This window comes from Notechis scutatus, chromosome 2 (assembly GCF_049901735.1).
Source record: "Notechis scutatus isolate UNSWTSFEM ecotype Mainland chromosome 2, rNotScu1.2, whole genome shotgun sequence".
NCBI classification, from domain to species: Eukaryota; Metazoa; Chordata; class Lepidosauria; order Squamata; family Elapidae; genus Notechis; species Notechis scutatus.
The window spans coordinates 101,774,965-101,799,228 of record NC_142010.1 but is presented as its reverse complement, the minus strand read 5'-3'; the positions used below and the strand labels follow the sequence as shown (position 1 = coordinate 101,799,228).

Here is a 24,264-nt window from a genome sequence, read left to right as displayed (position 1 = left end):
AGAGAAAAGAGAACAGGAGGGAGATAACGGAGCTAAAATACTCCAAAAGGACACAAAAAGTGTGTAGGGTTTTTGGAGCGTTCCTTCACAAAGCAGCAGCAGCCTGGGGGGGCTTGAAATGGACCACTTCCCTGCAGAAGCACAGAGGACAGGCCAACGGAACCGAACAGGCTACCCCACACTTCAAAGTCGATGAAAAGCCCATCCTTGTTCCCTCCAACTCCCAGCGCATGCTTGCTCCAGATACTACACATGCGTACTTTCCCTCTCGCGCTTTGTACAAAGCGGAATCCCCACGCGTGCGTGGTACCCACCACCTGCCTTAGGTCAGAGGGCGAGGACCTTGTTCTCCTCCTCTCCGACCGTTGACCGGTGACCGCCGCTGCCGCACGACCCCCTCCCCCGTCGGCCCACGCGATGCCCTCGGACGCCAATTGCACCCCCTCACCTCGTAGTACTTCATAGCTCCGCGCTCGTTTTCGCTCCGGCGGCGTAAAGCACCCTTTCCCCTCACGTGACACGCTCTAACTTCGTTGAAGGGGGGCGCGGCGCGAAGAATTATAAAGGCGAATCACGGGGAACTCTTATCTCGGAAGATCGGCCAATTAGACGCAAGCAACTATCCCTTCCCGCCTACGTGCCCACCTCCAAACGTCACCATGGCAACTTGTAGCGCGTGACCACGCCTGACCCAATCCAGTAGCCAAAGGGTAGAAGTGGCAACCCGTTGAAGCAATCATCACATCCGAGAACGTCGACTTGATCCAATCATAAAGCTGCAAGCAAATATAGATGACCTTCGAAGGGTTGCCGCAGGTGATGCGGTGGGAGCTGAAAAAAGATCCTGAGGGCTAAGGTCCCGTTGCGCGCTCGCTTACTTGAGAGCAGGCGCTGTTAAGAGTTCGCTGGAAGTTCCTTCAGAGTCGGCCGCAAGCGAGGTCAAATGTCCGGGATGAGAACGGTTAGTTCCGTTCCTGTCGGTCGAAAGAGTTGCTCTACATCACTTTTACACTGGAGTAAGTCTCAATAGAATGAACGGTGTCTATGTTCCAGCTCAGTAACGATCAGATTAGTTCGAGGCCAGTCGGTCTGGCTCGATTACTGGCGGTTCCATGTACAAATATCTCTGAGACCTTGGCCTCATCTTGGTAACAAGTCGCTCTTCCATCCCATCCCACCCAAACCCATCATTCGAAGGGATCCAATTTTCTTTCTCTCCATGAAAGCTGTTTTCAGTGTCCAACTTTAACAGTCCTGTGTTGCCACTGGAGTGCCGGTATTAATTTTACCATTCTGATCTACCTTGTTGTAAATATAGGCTTATCCTAAGTTTGTGTTTGTCACTGCTTCCCTTCCTAGAATTTGTTCCCTCTTCACTTTATCTGTTCTTTAGCCCAAGTAAACAAAATTATTTCCCACCTTAATTTCTGCCTTAAGTTTAAAATCAGAAAGAGTGGGGGTTGGCATTAGTTTTGGCTTCTGGATGTTTATCATTAACTTAGAGTCTTCCTTTCCCGTTTTTATTTACATAACTCTGCTGAATACTTCCAACTTCTGAATTGTGTTGTCAGATTATTTTTTAAAAAAAATGATACCCAAGTTTGATGCTAGCTGTCATCTCTTTGAGTTCTGCCATTCTTAAATTACATTTATTTTGTAAGTCCAATATGCAACAGACTGCTGCAGTGCATTCCACATTGGGCTGCTCCTGAAGAACATCCAGAAGACTCCATTGGTACAGAATGCAGCTGCACACAGGTAGTAAAGGGTATCAGATATCCGATACATAACATCCTATTTTTTTGTGAACTGTATTGATTGCCAGGGTGTTCCCAGGTACAATTCAAGGAGCTGGTTATCATCTTCAAAGCCCTTCCAGGCTTGGGGATGAGTTATTTTAGGGTCTTTCTAGGGCGCCAAGTGTGTTAAAGGACTTGTTTCCTGGGTGTATTACCATCCATAGTATTTACTTAGTGTCATATATATTTACTTTATAATTGCTTTAAATTTATTTTATGTTTTATAATGTTCACCACCCAATGACATCTTTTGAGAGGGCTATAGCAATCAAATAAAAATATGCATCCATATCTTGTCTTTTTCTTGTTCTGCACTGCTGCATTTTTCTAGTTCAATTCTTACTCTTCCATTTCCATATTGTAAACTTTCAGAAGAAAATCCAGTACTCTGACAATCATTAGCCTTAATCTATTCAGAGCCTCAGATGCTCTACATAGACAAAGGTTTTGCTATAAATTGTTAAAGGTAAATGCTGTATTCTCATGATCTCTTTATTATTCATTTTATTATAACTTTTATTTCATGTCCCTCTCTGCCTTTTCTGAAAAAAATGTCAGTTTGTTTGATATTTCTCTATGTACATTTCTATTTGGAAGGTCTTGAACCAATTTTGTCTTGCATAGAGAATTAGTGCAATGGTTTGATAACTCCATTCCATAAGATTATTTTATATTCTGTTTTCCAGGTGATATCTTCTGATATCTTATTAAAAGGTTAAAGGGGAAAATACCTAAATGTTAATTAATGGATTTCCCAATGATTCTATTGTCTTACATTTAGATGGAGTCATATGGTGATGAAATAGTTTAAAATGATGCCTGGGAAAATCCTGTGAACTACGAATGAGGGCAAGCAGGAACTAGTACAAAAATCTACCTGATGATTCATACACACTCAGAGCTGGGAATAGGCCAATAATATTTTGTGTGCCACTCCCATCTATTTTCATATTTACCGTGTTTCTCCAACAATACGGCCTCCACCAATAGGAAGGCCCAGCATGTTTTTTTGGCATAAAATCAAATTAAGCCCCTCCCCCCAAATTTAGGCCTATTTTAAAACATGCAAAATAAAGGGGAAGGGTGGGGGGACTTGCCGTTAGGAGTTCCCTGCGGGCAGCAATTCCTCGCCACCAGCCGCTCCTAACGGGCGATCATGGCGAAGCAAGGAGAACTCCCTACTCCCACCAAACAGCTTTGCTGCAGAGCCAAGACCTTTGGCACCCGCCGCTGTTGTTTTCCCTTCTACCCATTCCGCCGCCACGTTTGGAGCTGCCGCTTCCATGTTTGGAGTACCGCCACCGTTTGGAGCTCCAAACAGCGGCAGTGCTCCAAACGCGGAAGTGGCAGCTCCAAACATGACGGCGGTGCTCCAAACATTGCGGCAGCTCCAAATGCGGACGCGGCAGCTCCAAACATGACGGTGGGTGATCTTTTTATTTTGGTCCGTGTGAAGTTCAGAGCGAGCAAGAGAGGGAGACTGCGATGTCTCCATCCGAGATGGCAACCTCACTAGTGGATCACAACGTGGCTGGAAGCCCGAATCGGCGGGAAACGATGACGATCTTTTTGGAGCGAGAGGAAAGGGAGAGAAGAGTTGCGAGGCGTAATTTGCAGGAGGAAGTGGGTGTACCCCACATCAGGGAGCCCAAAGAAGAAGGGCCGGTAGGCATCGCAGTCTCCCTCTCTTGCTCACTCTGAACTTCGCGCGGACCAAAATAAAAGTTCGCCTGCCGTCATGTTTGTAGCTACCGCTTCCACATTTGGAGCTGCCGCTGTGTTTGGAGCACCGCCGTCATGTTTGGAGCTGCTACTTCCGCGTTTGGAGCACTGGCGCTGTTTGGAGCTCCAAACGGCGGCGGCACTCCAAACACGGAAGCGGCAGCTCCAAATGTGGCTGCGCAATGGGCAGAAGGGAAAACAACAGCGGCGGGTGCCAAAGGTGTCTGCAGCAAAGGTGGGAGTAAGGAGCTCTCTACGCTTCGCCATGATCACCCGTTAGGAGCGGCTGGTGGCGAGGATGCAAAGGGGGGAAATTAAGTCACCCCCGAAAAGATGGCCTAGCCGTTTTTTCGGGGCTCAAAAAAAAATAAGGCCCGGCCTTATTATGTGAGAAACATGGTAGTTAGTATCAGAAAACTGACATAATTGTCAGAGAAAATAACACTGGTTTTTCACTTATTGAAAGTAGATGTTGTTATATTTTATTAATTGTTAATTTACTTGCATGCCTCTCCAATGATGTCTGAATCTGAATAGCTTATAAATTTCCAAACAATAATATTACAACTAAACATTGTAACAGTGTAAACCTAAAAGCTAATAACCATATGATAAATACCCTACCACATGACAACAAGCAACCATAAGACCACTGTCATCTGCAGAGAGTAAAATGGTTCCCTGGGGTCCAAAGGACCGCCAAAATAGCCAAGTCTTAATGGCACTGCAAAAAACTAACGAAGTCAGAGCCTGACTATCAGGAAGAACACTGTTCTAGAGAAGAGACAGATTCTGGTGAGAGAGAAGTTCCCTGAGGATGGGCTCCAGTAAGAGTCTGAAGCTTGGAAGACTAAACCTTCGGTCCTGGTGACAACCCAGATTGGATCCTGCAAGAGATATATGACTGAGAGGCCTAAAATGACATGTACAAATTGGACATGGAAAGATCCTTTTCTTTCAGTTGCTGGTGCATGTGGAGAGGCCTTTGCAGTCTTACAAATACTGCCCTAGTTCATTCACAAGAGCAATCAATGTAGATTTAGTTCTATGACTGTGTTCAGCCTGAACCATGACTGAAAAAAGTCCAGAGAATCCATTTCCTTCAGAGCCCCCTGCAACTGCAGCTCTTACTACCCTCAACAACCTTCTCTGAAAAGGGAAAGTTGGATTGTTTAAAATAGTTGAGTCCTGTGATAGTTTCTTAAGTGAATAGCTCAATGGGAGACAAAGGAAGTCATACACAGATGAGGAGCTGACACCATTAGCAACTAGTAGGAGTTTGCAAACAAGGTTTCATTGTCAGATAAGAATACAATACTGAATTGTATTGACAATATTGTCAAGATAATCTACTAATTATGACTTGGTACTAGGGAGAATACAAGTCAATTGATTTTATTCACTTCAGTTGGATGAATCTACAATGTACAAAACTCCTTTTAAATATCATTGTTTTTGTAATATAGGAATTCAGAGAGAAATACATACGTATGGATTTTCTCTTTTGTATTATAGAAATGACAGAAAGAATTTGGTTTGTTGAATATAGTACTCTTTAACTAATATGAGATGACAGGAAGCAAGACTTAATTCTATTTTGTAAAACAGCTGCAGACCCCAATTTGCCCCTCTCCCAATGTAGTATATAGCAGAATAGGAAATGAGGAAAAGGGTCAGGAAATGAATGCAAGAGCAATCATTTGATGGCTTGCTGAAGGAGGAGTTGCCTCTCATTAATGTTAACTCCTTTAATCCTCTTTCCTTAAAAAATGCCCTTCATGCATACTGAGATCAGAAGGCTATTTCAAGCACACATAGATTCTAGAAACAGGTGAAGGACTGATGCAGAAAAATAATATAAAATGCCAAAACTGAGTCTTCTATAATTCTTGTTTAATTCTCCCCATCCCAAAACTTCAAAAAGCAAAACAAACAAAAATCTAAGAAAACACTGTATTTTAAATTAGGAATTAGAATCTCTTTCATATGAAAGAGCTACAGTTGCTTCAGATCAGTGTAATAAATAGGTTTATAATGAATAGGTTTCCTCTGTGTGTGTGAGGGGAGGGGAGAGGGAGGGAGGGAGGGAGGGATGTATGTATGTATGGTATTGCACATACCTGTTTGTTCATAAACAAACCAATTTGAATGAACTCCAATTGGCTGGCATCACAGAACACAACAACCTATAATATGGTTGCTTAATTTTAGCTTTGTGTACTGTATGAACCCATTGTCTCCCTATATTACCCCAACTCACCAAAAGAAACCTTACCTTTGTTGCACAGGAAATCTCTCTATACCTTGTAGATTAATTGCTAGACAACCCAGGCTCCACTACATCATCATTTTAGAGATATTTCCTTACCAGATGCTTCAATGCCTTCAATAATGAAAACAACTTCTAATGAAAAACTGGGGATATATCCAGAGATGTATCTGCCTTGAAAATAGCCCATATTGAATTATATAACAAAGTCAAATATTAACACAAATGTTTGTGTTAATGTCATAAAATGTTTTATAAAATTTGCCAAATTTCAGTTCCAACAGGGTCCCAGATTTTGGATGCATTCTATAAGTTAACTCATTTGAGGACTTGGTTTTAAAAGTTTTGTTCTATTGTGTTGCTTTGCCCAATTAAAGGTTACAGGTACCAGAGTTTTAGAAGTGTGTAAATTTCCAGTGTGATTAAGAAATTAGGATGGCAGGGCTTGACTAGGTTATGCCACAATTATGATTTGTATGTGGAATCCCAGGAATTTTGGCAACTGTAAAAACATCTGTTTCATGAGGAGTGACCATCCAGAGTACAAGTGGGTTGACAATCTCTCTTTGATCCAGAGAGATTTTGCAGGCAAGCTTCTCTCTGGTGCAGTGGTGGCACGCAGAGCCCTCTCTGAGCATGCGCACCGTTGCCCCAACTCAGCTCCTGTGCATTGCACACACCTCTCGCCAGCCAGCTGATCTTCGGGTCTCTGTCACGCATGTATGGGTGCACCTTGCATTTTGGGTATGCACGTTGTGCACATGCGTGCACACACTTCGGTGCCTAAAAGGTTCACCATCACTGCTCTAGTGTCTCTCTATATCTTCAGAGATGTCATTCTGTCATAATTCCTCAGCTCCTTGACTGAACACATCCTTCCTTTTTCAGTCAATTTCGGAAATTGCTTATTAACTGCTTTTCAACTATTAGGAACCTTTCATCAACAAGTCTAAATTTCCTTCAATCCTTAGTGAAATAGACTTTAAATAGAAGTACAATGACTTAAAAAGGGCTGAAATAAACAGCAAAAGGATGGTTAGAACTTGGAAAATTACAAACAGGCTAAGAGACCAAATGGATTTGAAATAAGTTTATTGAATTAATTATAAAAATCCATTCCATGATAAAATGCTTTTCGTTTGAATTCCTTTTTTTACTGATAGAATGGGACTTTGAAGGTTGAACGTTGAAGGGGTTGGAAGGAGCTGAAGATTGCAATTAAATGAGATACTAATACAAAACGGACTGATGTGAAAATGGATTTTAAAATGATGGGCTTCAAGAATGATATGGAAAAAGAGACTACACTGAACATATAAAAGAACCAGCTGATATTTTAATAATGAAAAGGGATATGCAGATAACAAACCAAGAGAGTAACCTAGACAATTTCCCCATACTAGATTTACTAAAGATGCTTGTTAAACTGTAAAGTTTTGTGACATGTGAAAAAGAAAAAATGAAAAGAAATCAAGTTCTAGGACATTATTTGAATGAACTAAAGATTTAAGTAAAAGAAAGGAATATAAAATTGTTTTGTTTGATCAAGATTAAAATATATATTGTTACCTCTGATAACCTTTTATGGATTTTTGCTAAGCAGAACTAAAATGATGAGGTTATAAGGATTTGTTTGTAGATAAGAAATGGGATGTAGGAAAAAGAAATCCTTTGTTGTATTTTAAGAGAAGGCAATAAGTTACTTAAATTATTTATACTGATGCTGAAATAGGGAAGTCATTTCTTTATAAATGTTCTTTTTCTTTACATTTAATTTTTTTTCATTCTTTTCTACTTTTTCACTTTTTTTCTTTCCTACTCTTGATTTTTTGATAGTTTATGTTTTGGGTGTGTGTGTGTGTGTGTGTGTGTGTGTTAATAATATAAAATACAAATAAAAACAAAAATAATAAAGAAATGGGAAAGGGAAAAGGGGAAAGATAAATCTGTTAAGGAAAAAAAGAAGATAAAATCCAAGTTTTTTTCAGCACAGTAGAATAAAAATAATAACATTCAGCCTCAACATTTTACTTTTAGATACTTAATATACAATAGCCATTTCTGTAACAACAAATTTTTAATATTTCCATTAAAAATAAAAAATGTATTGGGTTTTGAGATAGCTCAGATATTATTAACAGTTAAGTTTTACTTCTCAAGTTATGTATCTTTTTAAAGCCGTTTACAGGGGACATCAGCAAAAATAAATAGCATAACAGAAAGCAACATTGGAAACAATTTTAACACCTTTTGGCTTGCAGACCTGGCAGCTACACCAGCAGAGTTGGAGAAGGGGCAGAATCTGTCATTACAAAAAATGTTTGCTGATCCCTACACAATATGCTAAAAACCACTAAAACCCCAGTAAATTGCTCCTGGGAGATCATTCTGATTCTGTTGAAGCAGTGATTTGAGTCAGCGATTCATATGTCATATCATACCATCATGGTTTGGATCGTTTTGGCTTAGCACATTTTGTGAATCCTGTTGTTAAAAGTATAGATCTGGCTCAGCATATTTTGAAATCTTAGTAACTTTCAGCTTATCCAGTAAGCCATGGTTAAACAACCCACGACTTAGTACACTGAATAAACCTAATAACTGTTAAGCATATTAATCATATGTACTTTTGAATCAATATGCATGTGATTGTATTCTAAAATGTCTGGGTAAGGGTGAAAAAAATAGAGCTGTGGCTGTGACCATGCACTTCGAAGCCTTGATGCATTTCAATATGTGCCATACACATCACAGGTATTTTTTTAAAAAGCCATGAGAGTCCAAGTGCACAATCACATCTATCCCCTTGACTTTTTATGATATCCCTCTACATTCACTTTTGTGTAATGCTGCTGATTTTTCATAGTAATATACATACATCTACTAAATTTCAGTCTCATTTATCTGGTTTGTTGAAGCATCATAAGCAAATTTTTATTTTAAATGAATACCTCAGCAAGTTCTTTTCTTCTTACTTCACCTTTCGATTCACAGGAATAGCACAATAACTTCTTCCATGTGGGAGAATTGCTATTCCTTATTTTGGTTTGTGAGATTTGCTCATTTGCTTATTTCAAATCTCTGTTGTGCAATACATTCTGGTGCCTGATTGTCTGAACAATTGGAATATCTGGAGATATTGCAGATAAAATGAACAACATTATCCAAGTACTATAGTAACTTCTCTGTGTCTAAAATACAATCGTCGTTACCACAACACAGAGATAATATGATAATTGGTGGCCCCTCCCTGGCCATAAAGGCTAGAACTGTTTAAAGGTGTGCTGTAGTTCAACAAGATCTAATATACTATAGATTCCCCCAGTAAATGAAGTTAGTCCTTTCACTCAAAACAGCTACTTCACAATAAAGCAGCATGAACTTCATTATAATTATTAGCAGCCCTGTGAATTGTTCACTTTACATTAGTTATACATGTCGTATCTTTGTTATTTTTTTTAAACTGTATATTAGTAAATTATACTGAAAATTGTTATGTCTTAGCATCACCCACTATGCTTTAGGAGCATGCTCTAATTTTGAATTCATTGTGAATCCAACATTCATCTATTTCAAAACTGGTGGTGTTGAGGAATCGGCACTGGCCTATGTTGTAACAATGGTATTAAATCCTCCTTGCTTCTGAAAATAATCCTATAGAACAGCAGTCCGCAACCTTTTTGGTTTGGTGGCCTGGTGGAGGAAGAGGGAATGGTTGTGTGTGAGTTGCACAAGTGCCTGCCACTCCATAAATGGACCTTCACATGCAAGCGCCTGCCACTCGCACAAGTGGAGCTGCGTGTGTGCACTTGCCCGCCAGTTCTGAGGCCAATTCTGAATGGGCCATGGCCTGGTAGTCAGCCACGTCATGGCGGTTGGGGACCCCTGCTATAGAAGACAGTCCTCTCTTTGGGAAATTTTTATTTTACATGTAAAATAATATCCTGGATATTATATTATTTTAATATACAATATTAAATACTATATCATATATACTATATAATACTACTATAATATAGTTGTAATTTCCTGAATATAATCGCTTGCTTTGGGGACTGTTTTTGCTGGTTTTGTATAGTGAATAGCATAAGAGAGCCCCTGTTCTTATGGGTGCTGATTTGTCTATTTCAGTTCTTGACGGCTGTTCTGAAGACTCCACTATTTGATAACATTCTTGGCAGGATAGGGACCAACAGCATAGGCAGCATGTTTTATACTTGTATAATTTTCTGTTAGCTGAAGAATTGATAGGTCAAAGTTCACCTCACCCACTGGAGGTACCCCAGGAGTCAGATTTCTATCGTCCTTTGCTATATTGTGTTAAAATAGTATTTATTCCTTTACTCTGATACTTCTATGGGTAATCTCAAATTATGTAAAATTTCAATATGTTTGATCACAGATTAGTTGGCAGGAAATCAGATAATTGCAGTGATTTAAAACCTAGGCAGTTGAGCCAGGACAGGGATTAAGCAAAGAAGATAACAACTTTATTTATTTATTTGTAAATTTTATTTATTGACCACCCACCCCAGGTGGCTTACAATCTTAAAAAGATAAAAACTATACAAAAGCTAAAAGACATCAATAAATAAATACCATGCAAATACAATGTTCTGCTGATTTTAGAGTGAGTAGAGGGCAATGGAGCTCTCTAATGGAAAATGGCTCTGAGCTTCCCTATGACACTTTAGTAGGAGGCATATTTCCTCATATTTAACTTTTGTTAATCTGATTTGTATTTGTCCAAATACGTGAATTGAGTCATTTGTTTTGTTAGCAGATGGCAAGTTATTGGTCGCATACAAAAATCAAAGAATTAAAACTTGATTGCAGGAAATACGACTTCAGCAATAGAGTGGTCAATGTCTGGAATACTCTACCCGACTCTGTAGTTTCTTCCCCAAACCCCAAAAACTTTAACCTTAGACTGTCTACTATTGACCTCACCCCTTTCCTAAGAGGTCTGTAGGGGGTGTGCATAAGCGCACCAACGTGCCTACCGTCCCTGTCCTATTGTTTCTCTTATTCTTTTATTTTTCTTATATGTACCCATTTCATGTATTCACAACTATGTATACACTTATACTTATTATCTTGTAAACAATTGGCAAATCAAATCAAATCAAATCAAATAAATAAATAAATAAATAAATAAATAAATTTGTCCTGTTTAAATGTTCCGTCTACTCATTGTTCATCCAAAATTCTACTAATCCAGGGCAGTAGCAGATTAATCCTGTGCTTGATACTTTAGAAGAACTGCTGCTAGGACAAGTTATACCACATGAATGGATTCTAAAATATTATTAACGTTAGCAAGTTTGAGCATTGCAAGCATGGACATGCAATACCATCTTTTTCAACTACTAACCTAGTGAGTTGCCCAATGACTGTTTTCTCGGTTACTTCCAGCACCACACCTTGCTGACTCAGTTCTACTAATACGTTTCTAAGGCTAGAATTCTCCACTTTTAATAATTCCACTCAGGTGTCTATAATGTTCTCAACTCAGGTTCACCTATGAGTCACATAGGCAGAAAATCTGATGCACAGACAAGGGAACTTATACAAATGGAGTGAGATTCAGAGAGCTGAGCTCATTACTCTTTGTATTCACAGTGTGAAGTAGGAGTGAGCCCCACATTTGCTTAATTAATTTAATTGAATTAATTAAATTCAACCCTGTACGTTCAGTATTTGATTTTTAGAAATTACAGTTCTGAAAAGATTCAGAACAAAAAAGGTTTGCTGCTCTCCAGTGCTTATTCCAATTTATGCAATGCAGATATGACAACCCTATATTTAAAACAATGTAGCAATATGAGAAGATAAGGCATGTCAAAGTATGCATTATCAAATTCTTTAGGTTTTTCACAGAAACAACAATAACTGGTACCAATATTAAAGTATTAAATATTGGTATTAAAGATGTAGGATATTGTATGCATGTATGCATATCCGTTTGTCAGTAAACTGCATACACTTTGTAATTGGTGGTACTGTATAGGCAAGAGTATGTTGGCTTGCAAGATACCCTATATCTTAGAGGCCATATTTCAGGGTGTTAAAACGAGCATAATTCATACAAAACTGCTTTGTTGTGCTTGTGGTTTATTACATATCTTATATGATTGTGAAACTATGAGATATATGAGAATGCAATAGATCAGGATGAAGATGGGTTTGTGGAGTGAAATTAGTGAATACATTTAGGGAAATGAAAGTTGGATTAATTATAAATGAAAGGACTAAAATGTGTATCAAAAATATGAATTAGTGTTATCTAGATAGGGCAATTTGGTATATATAGGAAGATCCAGCAAAATAAAGCTGGAAAGCATACAAGAGGTAGCTGGATCCACAAGGCAATTTTTTCTTGCAAATGTTTTTATGAAAATAGGCAATATAAATAGATTCCAAAAAAGAGTATACAGGTAGTCCTTGACTTACAACCACAACTGAGCCCAAATTTTTGGTTGATAAGTGCGACAGTTGTTAAATGAATTTTGCTGTATTTTATCACCTTTCTTCCCATAATTGTTAAGCGAATCACAGTAGTTAAGTTAGTAACACAGTTGTTAAGTGAATGTGGCTTCCCCATTGACTTTGCTTGTCAGAAGTTCACAAAAGGTGATCACATGACCCCAGGACACTGCAACTATCATAAATATGAATCAGTTGCAATGCATCTAAATTTTGATCACATGACCATCAGGTTACTGCAGTGGTCATAAATGTGAAAATTGTCATAAATCAATTTTTTCAGTGCTCTTGCAATTTTGAATGGTCACTAAATAAACTGTTGTAAATCGAGGACAACCTATACCTGTAATTAAGATAGGTCAATGCAGTTGAAGCCTAGGAGACATCTTAATCACCTTTACAATAATACAGTAAGACAATATGTAATAAAGAGATTAAGTTACAAATAGCTTGCTACCTTTATTGGCTAACATTGCTCCAGTTTAAATCCTCTTTGAATAAGAAGGATTAAGAGGTGACAGATCAGTGTTTACTTTTGAAAAATTAATAAATACCTTTACCAACTCAAAGGAACAATCTCAAAAATGTGTAAATTATTTTTGGAATTGGAATTTATACACACACCCACACACACCCCTGCCCCAAGTAGGTTTTTAAAAAGTAGTGCATACAGATTTAGGAAATTTAATAGATATGGGGTACTATGAAAATCAGATTACTTCAGTCAGCTCATTTACAAGAGATGCAATGGAAGATGGTACATCATTGGCACAATTCCAATTAGACTACTGCAAATTACACATCAAAATGTTGGAGAGACCATTATTTTTTATCATGTATGATGGACTAGTAAAAAAAATTGCATTTTTCTGGAAGAAAGTTTTTGAGGAAGTCAGAATAGTCACTTGAACAAGCACAATCTATTCTAGATTTGGGATTGTCACATATTTTCAATGAAGTAAAAAAGAATTTACTCTATTTTTATTCTCAGCTACTTATTAAATACTCAGAAATTCTTAAATCGTTTATCATTAGACAGCTGCTGTACTAAAGTATTGCTTTTCTTGAAAAAGTCACAAATTTCAAAGAGATGAATCCCATTTTATTACATCTTGAAAGATGTGGGCTTTGTTAATAATAGCTGTAACTCTGACAGTGGTATATGAGAATTATAACTGAATGGTGAGATGTTCTTTTTTTTTAGTTTACTTTATTGTCATTGCACCTCGTACAATGAAATCAAACACCATCTTCAGTGCACATCATGACCATGAAAATAAACACACACATCCTTCACACTCCACACTTTGAACCAAAAAACCCCAACACCGCACCAACACTGCACTATACAGTAGAATTCAAAAGAGCTACTGCCCTGGGATAGAAGCTGTTTTTCAGCCTATTTGTCCTTGTTTTTATTATTCTGTACTATCTGCCAGAATGGTAATAGTTCAAAAAAAGGGTGCCCAGGATGAGATGGATCTTTGAGAATGTTTTGAACTTTCTTAAGGCAGTGGGAGCTATAAAGCTCTTCCAAAGAGGGGAGAGGGCAACCAATGATCTTATGGGCAATGACGTTAACCCTCTGGAGTGCTTTCCTATCTGCCACTGTGCAATTTGCAAACCATACAGAGGTGCAGTAAGTTAAGATACTCTCTATGGTGCAGTGGTAGAAAGTCACCAGCAGTTTTTCATTCAGTTGTTGTTTTCTGAAAAGTCTCAGGTAGTATAATCTCTGCTGGGCCCTTTTGACCAGTGCTGCAATGTGAGCATCCCAGGTCAGGTCCTCTTTTATGATAACACCCAGAAACTTAAAACTGGCCACTTACTCCATTTGGTCTCCATTGATAAGCAAGGGCTGGATGTCTGATCTGTTCCTTCTATAGTCCACTATAAGCTCCTTGGTCTTATTGGTGTTGAGGACCAAGTTATTGTCTCCACACCACAAAATCAACCGGCCCACCTTATCTTGGTAGGCAGACTCATCCCCCCTGGAGATGAGTCCCACCATGTTGTTTTCTTATTTCTTCCTTGTCTTTCAAAATATTAAAAGTAAAAAAATAAATGATTATTTTTAATTGCAAATGTAAACTAGGTGATCAAAGCCCCGCTCTTTTTTACTCCATGCAATGCATATACAAAATATGTTAAAGAGTTGGGGCTTTAATCATGATTGTGCTTTCTGTTTTGAAGCCAGTGACCATTGCTATGGACACCACGAATATGAGATAATGTGTACAAAGAAAAAAAAAGTGATTGTAGTGAATGTAATCAAAGAGAGCAATTCCTAAAATGTTGCAAGGATGCAGGAAGTTAGAATAAGCAAAATTTGATGCATCAAACCTGTATAGAATAGGTTTTGCTTTTCATCAGGATATTAATCTAAGGAAGAAATGTTATTGAACATTTGTCAATTTAGAGAAAATATATCATAAAGTGAATAGGTTTGAATTATGAAATATTGTACATGATTATAAAATTCCTAAATAATAAAGGTGGCATATAATGGAAATAAATTTTGAGAATAAATTGAAGGTTTGCAATGTTTCAAAATTCAATAGGAAGTAGGACAAAGATTACTTTTAGTTATTTAATGTTCTTATGGATAAATACATAAAGAATGCTTATGGTTGTTAGTTGGGGGTATGAATGTTTATGTGCCTTTGTATGCAGATAATACCAAATAATTTATATCAAACTTTAGTTTGTATGATGCAACAAGGAGCATGGACCTGAAAATTAAACTAATAATAATAATGCAAAAGAAGTAATGATGGCTATATAAGAACAGAAGTTGCTTCTACCAACTTTGTCAGATAAGAAAATAATTGAATGTAAGAGAAACATAACAAGTAAGTTGGATGCAGCAGGAATGGGGCATTTAAAGGTGTGTATTTAACAAGATGCAATAAGTTCAAATAGGTGTTAAATATGGATCAGTGTGAAAGAAGTACATTGATATGGTTTGAATGTAATGATACAATGATTGAGGATCCATCTGGAAAACAAATACAAGAAATGACTATGAATGGATCAAGAAGAAGACCAAGAAAGTTGTAGTTAGGTGAAACTGCTGAAATCCCACAAAGAGAAAGCTGAAAAGTTTAAAGAATAAAAATGGGGATATGTTAGGAAAAAATGTTTGCAAGGATAGAAATGTATGAAGAGATACCGTTACATGAATGTTGTCAGTATAAACTTGTGTTGGCAATATTTCTTCTCTATATCTCAGTTCTTTAGTTTGTTGGTTCTGTGTTTCTTAGATCTTTTTTGCATTTTGCAACCAGTGGAATGGAATAGTGTGATGGATCCATATGTATGAATGAACGTATGTAATATATGAATGCAAATATAGCTTGATTTATAAACACATGAAAATAAAAATACCAATGCAATTTTTGGAAACTACCTTTAAAATACCCTATCTATCAGGATTATGTTATATATTAATTTAATTTTAATAATTTTAATTTTAATAATTTTAATCGAGACAGAGCTATGAATAGTAAAACATATTTTCTGTTTATTTACAATTGGTTCCAGTGCTTAGTCACAGTTTTATTTTATTTTATTTTTTGTGCTGTTTGACCCACTATTTCGTTGGGGCTGCTGCTATATAAATAAAATAGGTCTCAATAAAATTCTGTCTAACAAGTAAGTTGGATGCAATAAAAATAAAAAGAAACTATTGTATAAATCCAGTCCTCTGTTTTGGCTTTGTAGGGCAGATCTGAACATTCAATAGCCCCCAAGCCAGGTCCAACCTTTTCACTGTCCCTGTTTGGCCCACATGTGATCAATTGGAAATTAGAAGTCAAATGTAAATAAGTATATGCCATGCACTTAATACAACAGCATTGCTTTGATTTTGAAGGTGCCTATTTTTTTTAATTTATGAATATATATGCGTCCCTACGCCATTTCACAGCCCTATTGATTTGACAATACACAATAGTTACAGTTTTTCATGTGGCCCCTTGGAAAAATTAATTACTCATCCTTGTTGTAGATGAAGCTTATGATTCCATCTCTTATATTAATCTAGTGTAGTCCTAAATCTTCCAAACTAGGTATCTTTATTTAAACGATCTAATAAGAACTAGCTAAGATCAAACTATGATTTCATGTCTTGCCTGACAAGTCTAATTAGAGTTTCTTTATAAATGTGAAAACTGCCTCTTTTTAAAAGACAGAGTGGATGATGCTTCATCTTTCAAAGAAATACTAACTTCTTGAATCCAGTTGATCAGTTCTCTCTATTATAAAGGCCTGACAGATAAGAATCAGTGAAAGTTGAATTTCTCCAGTTCAATTTCTTCTCTATAAAAATCCTGAGGCTGCAAGATCAGAAAGAGATGCAAGCAATTCAAAAAGAAGTATTAAAACAACATTTTTAATTCAAAAATACTTGCAAAATATTATTTTGGGATGCAATTTCCCTCTTTGTCAATAGAATGTTATGGGTAACTGTAGGTGCATATTGCCTTATTGGTAAATCCATGCTTCTTCTATTCCTTTTTCTATCCTTAATTTTTTTATAACTTATCTGTTAAGGAGGGAAAATGGAATAGCTGCACTTTTAAAATGTTAATGGTAAGTGCTGTCTGTCTGGAAGCAACCCAAGTCAAAACGAATTCAAGTGATCGATTAGCAAAATGTTTTATGGATAAGTCAGATATGACTACAGTATTATGGATTCAGGCCACAAGCTCCATAGACAAGAGATTTGTTACCAATTTCAAAAGTGCTAATGGACAGAATAAATCAGTTATGTTTACCACAATTGCTAAGAGATTATGATGACTTTTTCAAATTGTCTGCTTCTAGGACTCAAATACAATATGATATTAACAATTCTTATAGAGTAAAGTGCATACTTGGCAGTGAATCTAGTTGATTAGGCATTAATTCAGAAAGTGAGAAGTCCTTCCTCAGCTTAAAACTCAAAAATTCACCTCTAGATGTTGAGTATAAAAGAAAAAAATACTGTATAAACCCTTCACTTTGTTATTCTTTGAATAATTAGTTTTATTATAAGGTCATTTCCTCAGTCTGATGTTTTGGTATAAGGTTGTTTCTTCAGTCCAAGCCTGTGACCTCCTTCTGCACATGATTCATGACCATGATTGTGCCAGTTCTCAATCTATATTTTGAACGTGAGTCTCAGACAAAGAGAAAAGAGGAAACACAACTGTTCTTGTTCCAGTTCTGTTTCTTTTAAAAGGACCCTGCTCTGATTTTCTTTGTCTTATTGTCATTCCTGCTTCTAACTGCCAATGAGTGCGCTATCTCTGGAAGCAAAGGAGTCCAAACCAAGGAAAACAAAAGAGTAGAATAAATCAATCTAAATTTTATGCTCTGTTGAAACAAGCAGCAGCAACACCTTCAATAAATATTGAAACATTCTTCAGAAAGGTGCTAGCTGGCTCTGCAACCACCACAGAATATCTACAAACATCACAGTTACTTAACCAGGCCTACTATCTATTTGTATCCAATATTAAGTATTGAAACTTAAGATTCCAAAAACATTGGTTTCAAAGAAGGTAAAGAGCTTTTTCGAAAGAGTTGATATGCCAAAGTTTTCTCCCTTATTGCTGTTTAATGCCAATTCTTTAGAACAAAAGAAACCTCATACGGGACATCCGGCTGAACTTCTGTCGCCTTCAGAGCGAGGTCCGCAACCATTGTGGCCCTGTTCTGAGTTCTCCTTATCAGAGGGCCCCAATCAGGGCCAGAACCACCTTGGAGGGGTGGTGAAAAAAGGGGAACCATCTGGAAGGTAGAGGAGAGCTGCATCTCTCCACCCTGGCATGGAAAGCCCCCTCATCCAAAGACAAGCTGTAGCGGCAATCAAAATGGCTGCCATGAAGACCTGAATAGTCTGAATACCCAAGACTGTGCAGGAGCGAAGAGACGGTCCCTGTGAACAGAGTGAGAATGCTTCTGAATTACTACATGTTCCCCTGATAAAAAAGTAAATCAGAAAAGAGGACTCATAAAGATCTTTGAACTGGCAGCGTATTAATATTGGAGAAGAATTTGTAATACAAAAAAAATTAACTCTAAAAACTGAAAGACTGAAGGGAAAGGAAAGGAAGATTAAAATTAATTGAATAATTGAAAATTGGATGCTGTGATTGGACAGGATTTGGCTTTGAATCGGCATTATTTAAAATGCTGTAATCGATTTATAAAATATATATTTTATAAATATATTTTTATATTTAACTTTTTTGGAACATTGGTAAAGATTTGAAAAGATGAAAGAAATTTGGGGGGAAAAGGTGAAAAGTGGAAACTGATACAAGAACGCAACCTGTTGTCAAAAGAAAATATTGCAAATCCCTAAAATTACCAAAGTCCTGATTTAAGATGGAAAACTTGAACTCTAATATCAAAAGATTCCAGAAAGTAACAAGATAAAATCTAATTGGTGGAGAGTTTTATGAAGATATCATCCTTGGATTATTTAAAACAGACTGACTAACTTTGAGATAAAAAGATTCTTGGATGTTGGATTTATAGTTTGAAAAATATTGCTGGTTGGATTACAAGATTGTGGGACAATTGAATAAGAAACAGAACAAATACAAATAAAGATGAGCAGAACATGCAAAGAAATTGTACTGGAACTGCAAGCTACAATGGACACTGTGAGTAAAAGCTTTGAAGACATTTTGAATAAAATACAAAGAATGGCAGAAGAGTTGAACATAGAGATGCCAACAACGGAAAGGAAACAAGAAACCCAGGAAGAGGGGGAGTTAACTGGAATAATAACCAGAAAAATAGAACAGATGGAACAACAAACAAAAAGAGAGGATAAAAAGAAAAGAAAATATAAAATGATAATGATAGGTAATAAATCAAGGGGAGAATATTATTAGGGAAAAGCAACAGGAGAGGGAATTACAGGGAGAATGTTTTAACAGAATTGGGGTGAAACTAGACAATTGGAAAAAGAGACAATGGAATATAATAGAGAAGGGAGAAATGATTAAAGGTCAAAATATGATAGAAACTGGGAGAGAAGCCAGGAAGCAATCAATCAAGTCTTTATTGAGAGTAAGAGATGATGGTTGAAAAAGGAAAGGATAAGGATTCCACATGAGTGTGTGTATTATTATTAAGATATTTAATTGTTAATTGCATAAACATGAAATAGTCTATTATAAGATTACTATTAACAATATACAATTGTTAACAGCAATAAACATGAAAATTAATATGGTAGTTGTAATAAATATGAAATTAATATTTTATTATAGGATAATTGTTAAAGATGTATAAATTGCTAATATGACCAGTAATATATACTTATAATAAAAGAAGTGATGTTAAGAATATAGAAATTGACATAAAAATAACATATGGGAATTTGGAATAATCAGGATAGACAATTTGTATTAATATTGATTTAAGTCAACAGTTTTAATATGAAATCATTGTCATGTTTGCTTGAAATGTAAAATACCCTGTAACCATACTGTTCACACAACGATATGTTTGTAGAAGAAACAAAAAATGTATTGCAAAAAAAAGAAAGAAACTTGATACTAGGATACTAGGATAAACCCTGTAATTATCAATATTCATCATTGCTGATTTAGACATGACTATTTTCTTTAAATTGTAATACCAGTTTTATCTCTTTAGAGGCTATAAAATATGTGGACATTTGGCAAAATTAATCTTATATCTTGTGATGTTATGTGAACCAAAAGTAGACATTACTGGTAATTCATTTATTGAAATACTTCTCTTCTTTTAGCTGTCTTCTGGGGATTATGCTCAGTGAGCAGAAAGAACTAATTTTTGGCTCCTGTTAATACTTAGAACTTTTATCTAATCAAATATATATGTATTTAACAAAATCATAATTTATTTTTAGAAAGTATAGAGAGAAAACTTTAAATATGGAAATTTTTTCACTTAAATCCTTCAACTGGAGGAAAGATGACACTGAAATTGAGGCTGTTTTGAATGTAGATTTTAAAATGACAGATTATAAAAAAGATATGGAAAATATGTTACACTGATACAAAAATAAAACTAGCTAAAGTCTTAATAATTAAAGGATATATAAATAGCAAACCAAAAGAGTGACTTGGATAACTTTCTTATTTTGGATTTACAAAACAGACTTGTTAAACTTTTGAAGGATTTTCTGAAAAGAAATAAAGAGAAAATTGAAATAAATCAAGTTTTGGGATGCCACTTTACGGAATTGAAGACAATTGTCGCGACCACACAACACAAAAGTCCAACGGACCTCCGGTGATGGCTTGATCGAGAAGGATGGCGATTCAAATTCACCAGCAACAATCCTGAACAATAAACATGCAGGGTGTATTGAGAGAACCTTTTTGTTACCGCAATGTTAATGTGGCTACAGGAATTAACTACGATGAATGTGATTAGGTAATAAGGGGTAATAATGGATAATGGTGGGTAATAAGGGGGAAATTACTATAAATACAGGGTTCAGTTGAACTCAGTTTTAGAGCTGACTTTAATTTTATTTGCTTGACTGTTTTCGTGGTATCCTTGCAGACGAAGGAATTAAAACTTTTTGTTTATCAAAACAACAAGGATTTTGTATTTTCTATGATCCACGCATTTGATCTACTGAGTGGTTAAGAGGAAAGTCAGCTCTCCCTCCATTATCTCTTTACGATATCATGGCTGAAGGTACCGGTGTTGACGGGGGTTTGACAGATGTTTCGGAGGGGGGGGCGGATGCTGCAGTTGGTGGAGCTGAAGCGTTTCCTGAGCAACCCTCAACCCAATTGTACGATACTGTTTTCCCCCTTGAAAGTGTGCATTCAGATAATGCAAGGCGTGAGGAGGATTCTCAACGCGTGGTACGGCCGAAAATCCGAAAGGAACGGAAATCAGGATTGGAGTTGAAGGAAGATACTGTGGGGACGGCTTTGCAAGGGAAGCCTCCCACTTTTGTGCTGATGGCTACCGGAATGTTTGACAAATGGTGGGAACATCGGATTGCTGACGAAGACGAGTGGAGCACTTCCACCAGCAGCTTAAATGCTAGTACTTTGGAATTGCTTCGTGTCAAGTATGGTGAACTGAGCATCCGAGACTCTACCCGCCCCCCCCCGAGTGGTTGGGAAACTGGGGCAGGGAATTAGAACTGAGGACACATCCCTTTTCAGTTCAAGTACAAGAGAAAGTAGGGATTTGAGTAGGAGGTTGGAGGGAGAATTTTCTGTGGAGGTAGATGAATCATTAGCAAAAGTGGTAGGAATATCGGGAACTTGCAGAAAAACTTATAAACCAGTAGGCTCCAAAGTAGACTGTAGAGAGGGGCAGATGGGGAGTAGGCAAACAGTCTCATCCTGGGGTCCATCTGGGGCATCTGGGTATTGGCCCCAATGCATGGTTTGGGGTCTACCTCCTATAAACACGTCATTTGATGGGAACCCTGACAGTCTGGCATTATTTTTAAGCCAAGTTGTGAACCACCAGGAGTTATATTCAAATTGCTACCCTTCGCAGTGGTCTATCATAGTCGCTATAACGGCGGTCTTAACGGGACACTGCTGATTGGGTGGCAGAATTGCACAGTGTGCAGGTGAAGGAATTGATTGAAGTTGGATTATTTTTGGATGCACTTAGGGTTCAGTTTGAAGATAGGTCTAGGATTCATCAGTATGAAGAAGCATTAAAGTCATTAAGGCAGGAGGGCAGACCTGCTGTAGAATATGTAAGATTTTTGAAAGTTGGCAACTAGGTTGCGCACCTGGCCTGAAAGATTATTGATTAGGGAGTTTAGGTCTGGTTTAGCTAAGGCATTGAGGCAAGCTTGTCTTTACAAGGGGGTTCCCCAGAAACTGGGGGAATGGTATAAAATGGTTGTAGAATTGGATGTTGGATTACGGGAATTTCGTCCTATATTCAAAGGCCCCAGAAAACAAAAGATGGGAGCATTAACAGCAAGAGGAAAGACGGGAGAAGAGGGTAAAGTTAATGGTAGAGGAAGAGTGTTGATGAGGTGTTTTCGGTATCAAGGTTTAGGACATTGGGCGATAAGAGTGTCCATCTATAGAAACTGATTATAGAAAGCAAGTAGCTAGGGTTCGTGGCCCCACTAGTAGTAATGTACAAAGTAGTGGTCTGGCATGTGGTACGAGAAAAGGATTGGGTAGCTCTGAAAAATCTCAATGTGTGTCACAAAAGGCGGATACAGATGTAATGTCGAGTGGTCGCGACAACAACATTGTTAAAATCAAAGGGAAGAAATACACAGTTAGTTTCTTTTATCAAGATTAAGGCACGTGTGGTTTCTGGTAACCCTTAATTGACTTTTATGAAGCAGGGTTGAATGACAAGGCTTTTCTGGAAAAGTTTGTTTATAAATAAAGACAGTTATGAGACAGAAAATTTTGTTGCATTTTCAGAGAAAGTGATGTTACTATATTAAAAGGAATGGAAGGAAATATAAAGTTGAAATATATGATAAGGCTTTAAGAATTTGTTTATAGGTAAGAGATGAGATATGAGAAGAGATACTTTATTATAGATTCAGAGAAAGTAATAAGTAACTGAAATTGTAGCATACCTCTGTGATGGAGGAAATTGCTTCTTTATATATTTCTTTTTTATTCATTTTTCATTCCTTTTTTGTATTTTATTTTCTGTACTTTCCATCATTCTTTTCATTCTTGTGTAATTTTTTAGTTTATATTGTTTTTATCTTTATACTTGTAAGCTTTAATAAATTACACAAAAAATAAATGTAAATATTTCAATTCTATGAAAGAGCCATAGTATTTCTTAACCTTGTCCATAAACCTTACAATTCATTAATGTTTTTTCTAATCAGATTATTGAAATATTAACTACAGATATTTTTCAGAGAAATATAAAAATAACAGCAGTCACCTAGAAAAGTTTATAGACTATTTTATCCTTTTTAAAAATCAAATACTAGGTCAACTGCTTGATAGCTTCCTCAAGACATTCTTCATCGATGCCCTCCCTTTTCTTTTGCTGTATGCGTCATACAGTTTATGAATCACATCATAAGCATATCTCCAGAGAAAGAGCATTTTGTATATTTTAAGCCTTGCTATTTGGAAATGATCTTGTTTCTAAGAATATAACTAATTAGAACTTGCAATCCTCTATATCAGTGCTGAATTTTTAGTCTGCATTTTCATTCAACTTATTTTGTGTCAAGTCCTTGGCATTTACAGGTAGCCCTTAACTTACGACCCCAATTGAGCCAAAATTTCTGTTGCTAAGCAAGACAGAAAGTTAAGTGTCACTGTTACTGTTACTGTTGTTAAGTGAATTTTGCCCCATTTTACAAGCTTTCTTGCCACAGTTGTTAGGTCAATCATGCAGTTGTTAAGTTAGTAACATAGTTGTTAAATGCATCTGGCTTGCCCATTGACTTTGCTTGTCAGAAGGTCACTAAAACGTGGTCACATGACCCGGGACAATGCAACCGTCATAAATCTGAGTCAGTTACTACATAATTTTTGATCATGTGACCATGGGGATTCTGCAACAACCATAACTCACTAGGCTCAAGGTTGACTCAGCCTTCCATCCATCCGAGGTCGGTAAAATGAGGACCCAGATTGTTAGGCAAGATGCTGACTCTGTAAATTGCTTATCAGAGGGCTGTAAAGCACTGAGAAGCAGTATATCAGTCTAAGTGCATTAAGTTGTACTATTTTCTTCAAAATGGGTGATTCTATTTTGCTTTTTCTTATATAGAGACCCTGTGGTCACTTGTAGCTTAATGTAGCAATAGCTACATTATTTCTATCACTCCCATTTCCCTGTAGAAAATGGGGAAATAAACATGTTTTGCACATGTTCAAAACGAGGTGAAAATGTATCATCAATAGTAATAGTCACTCTCACTAGTCAGGCAACATAATTTGACAGTGACTTGGAACAGATTATTGGTAAGGACTAGTAATAGAGATTGTATATACTCTATCAGCATTGTCT

General features: G+C 36.9%; 1 protein-coding gene and 1 long non-coding RNA gene across 2 annotated transcripts in view; one reads left to right on the top strand and one right to left on the bottom strand.

The window, feature by feature from the left end:
* The window catches only part of TECR (trans-2,3-enoyl-CoA reductase), a 51,194-nt gene extending 50,662 nt beyond the window's left edge, over positions 1–532 (bottom strand). The window contains exon 1 of the mRNA XM_026676937.2: positions 449–532. Coding sequence (XP_026532722.1) covers positions 449–463 — 15 coding nt within the window. The 5' untranslated portion in view covers positions 464–532. The remainder of the gene's footprint in view (positions 1–448) is intronic.
* Positions 533–651: 119 nt separating this feature from the next.
* Positions 652–23,034, top strand: LOC148132147 (uncharacterized). The gene is made up of 2 exons (XR_015747635.1): positions 652–1,016; positions 20,441–23,034. It is a non-coding gene; the product is annotated as an uncharacterized LOC148132147 (long non-coding RNA).
* The last annotated feature ends 1,230 nt before the right edge of the window (positions 23,035–24,264 follow it).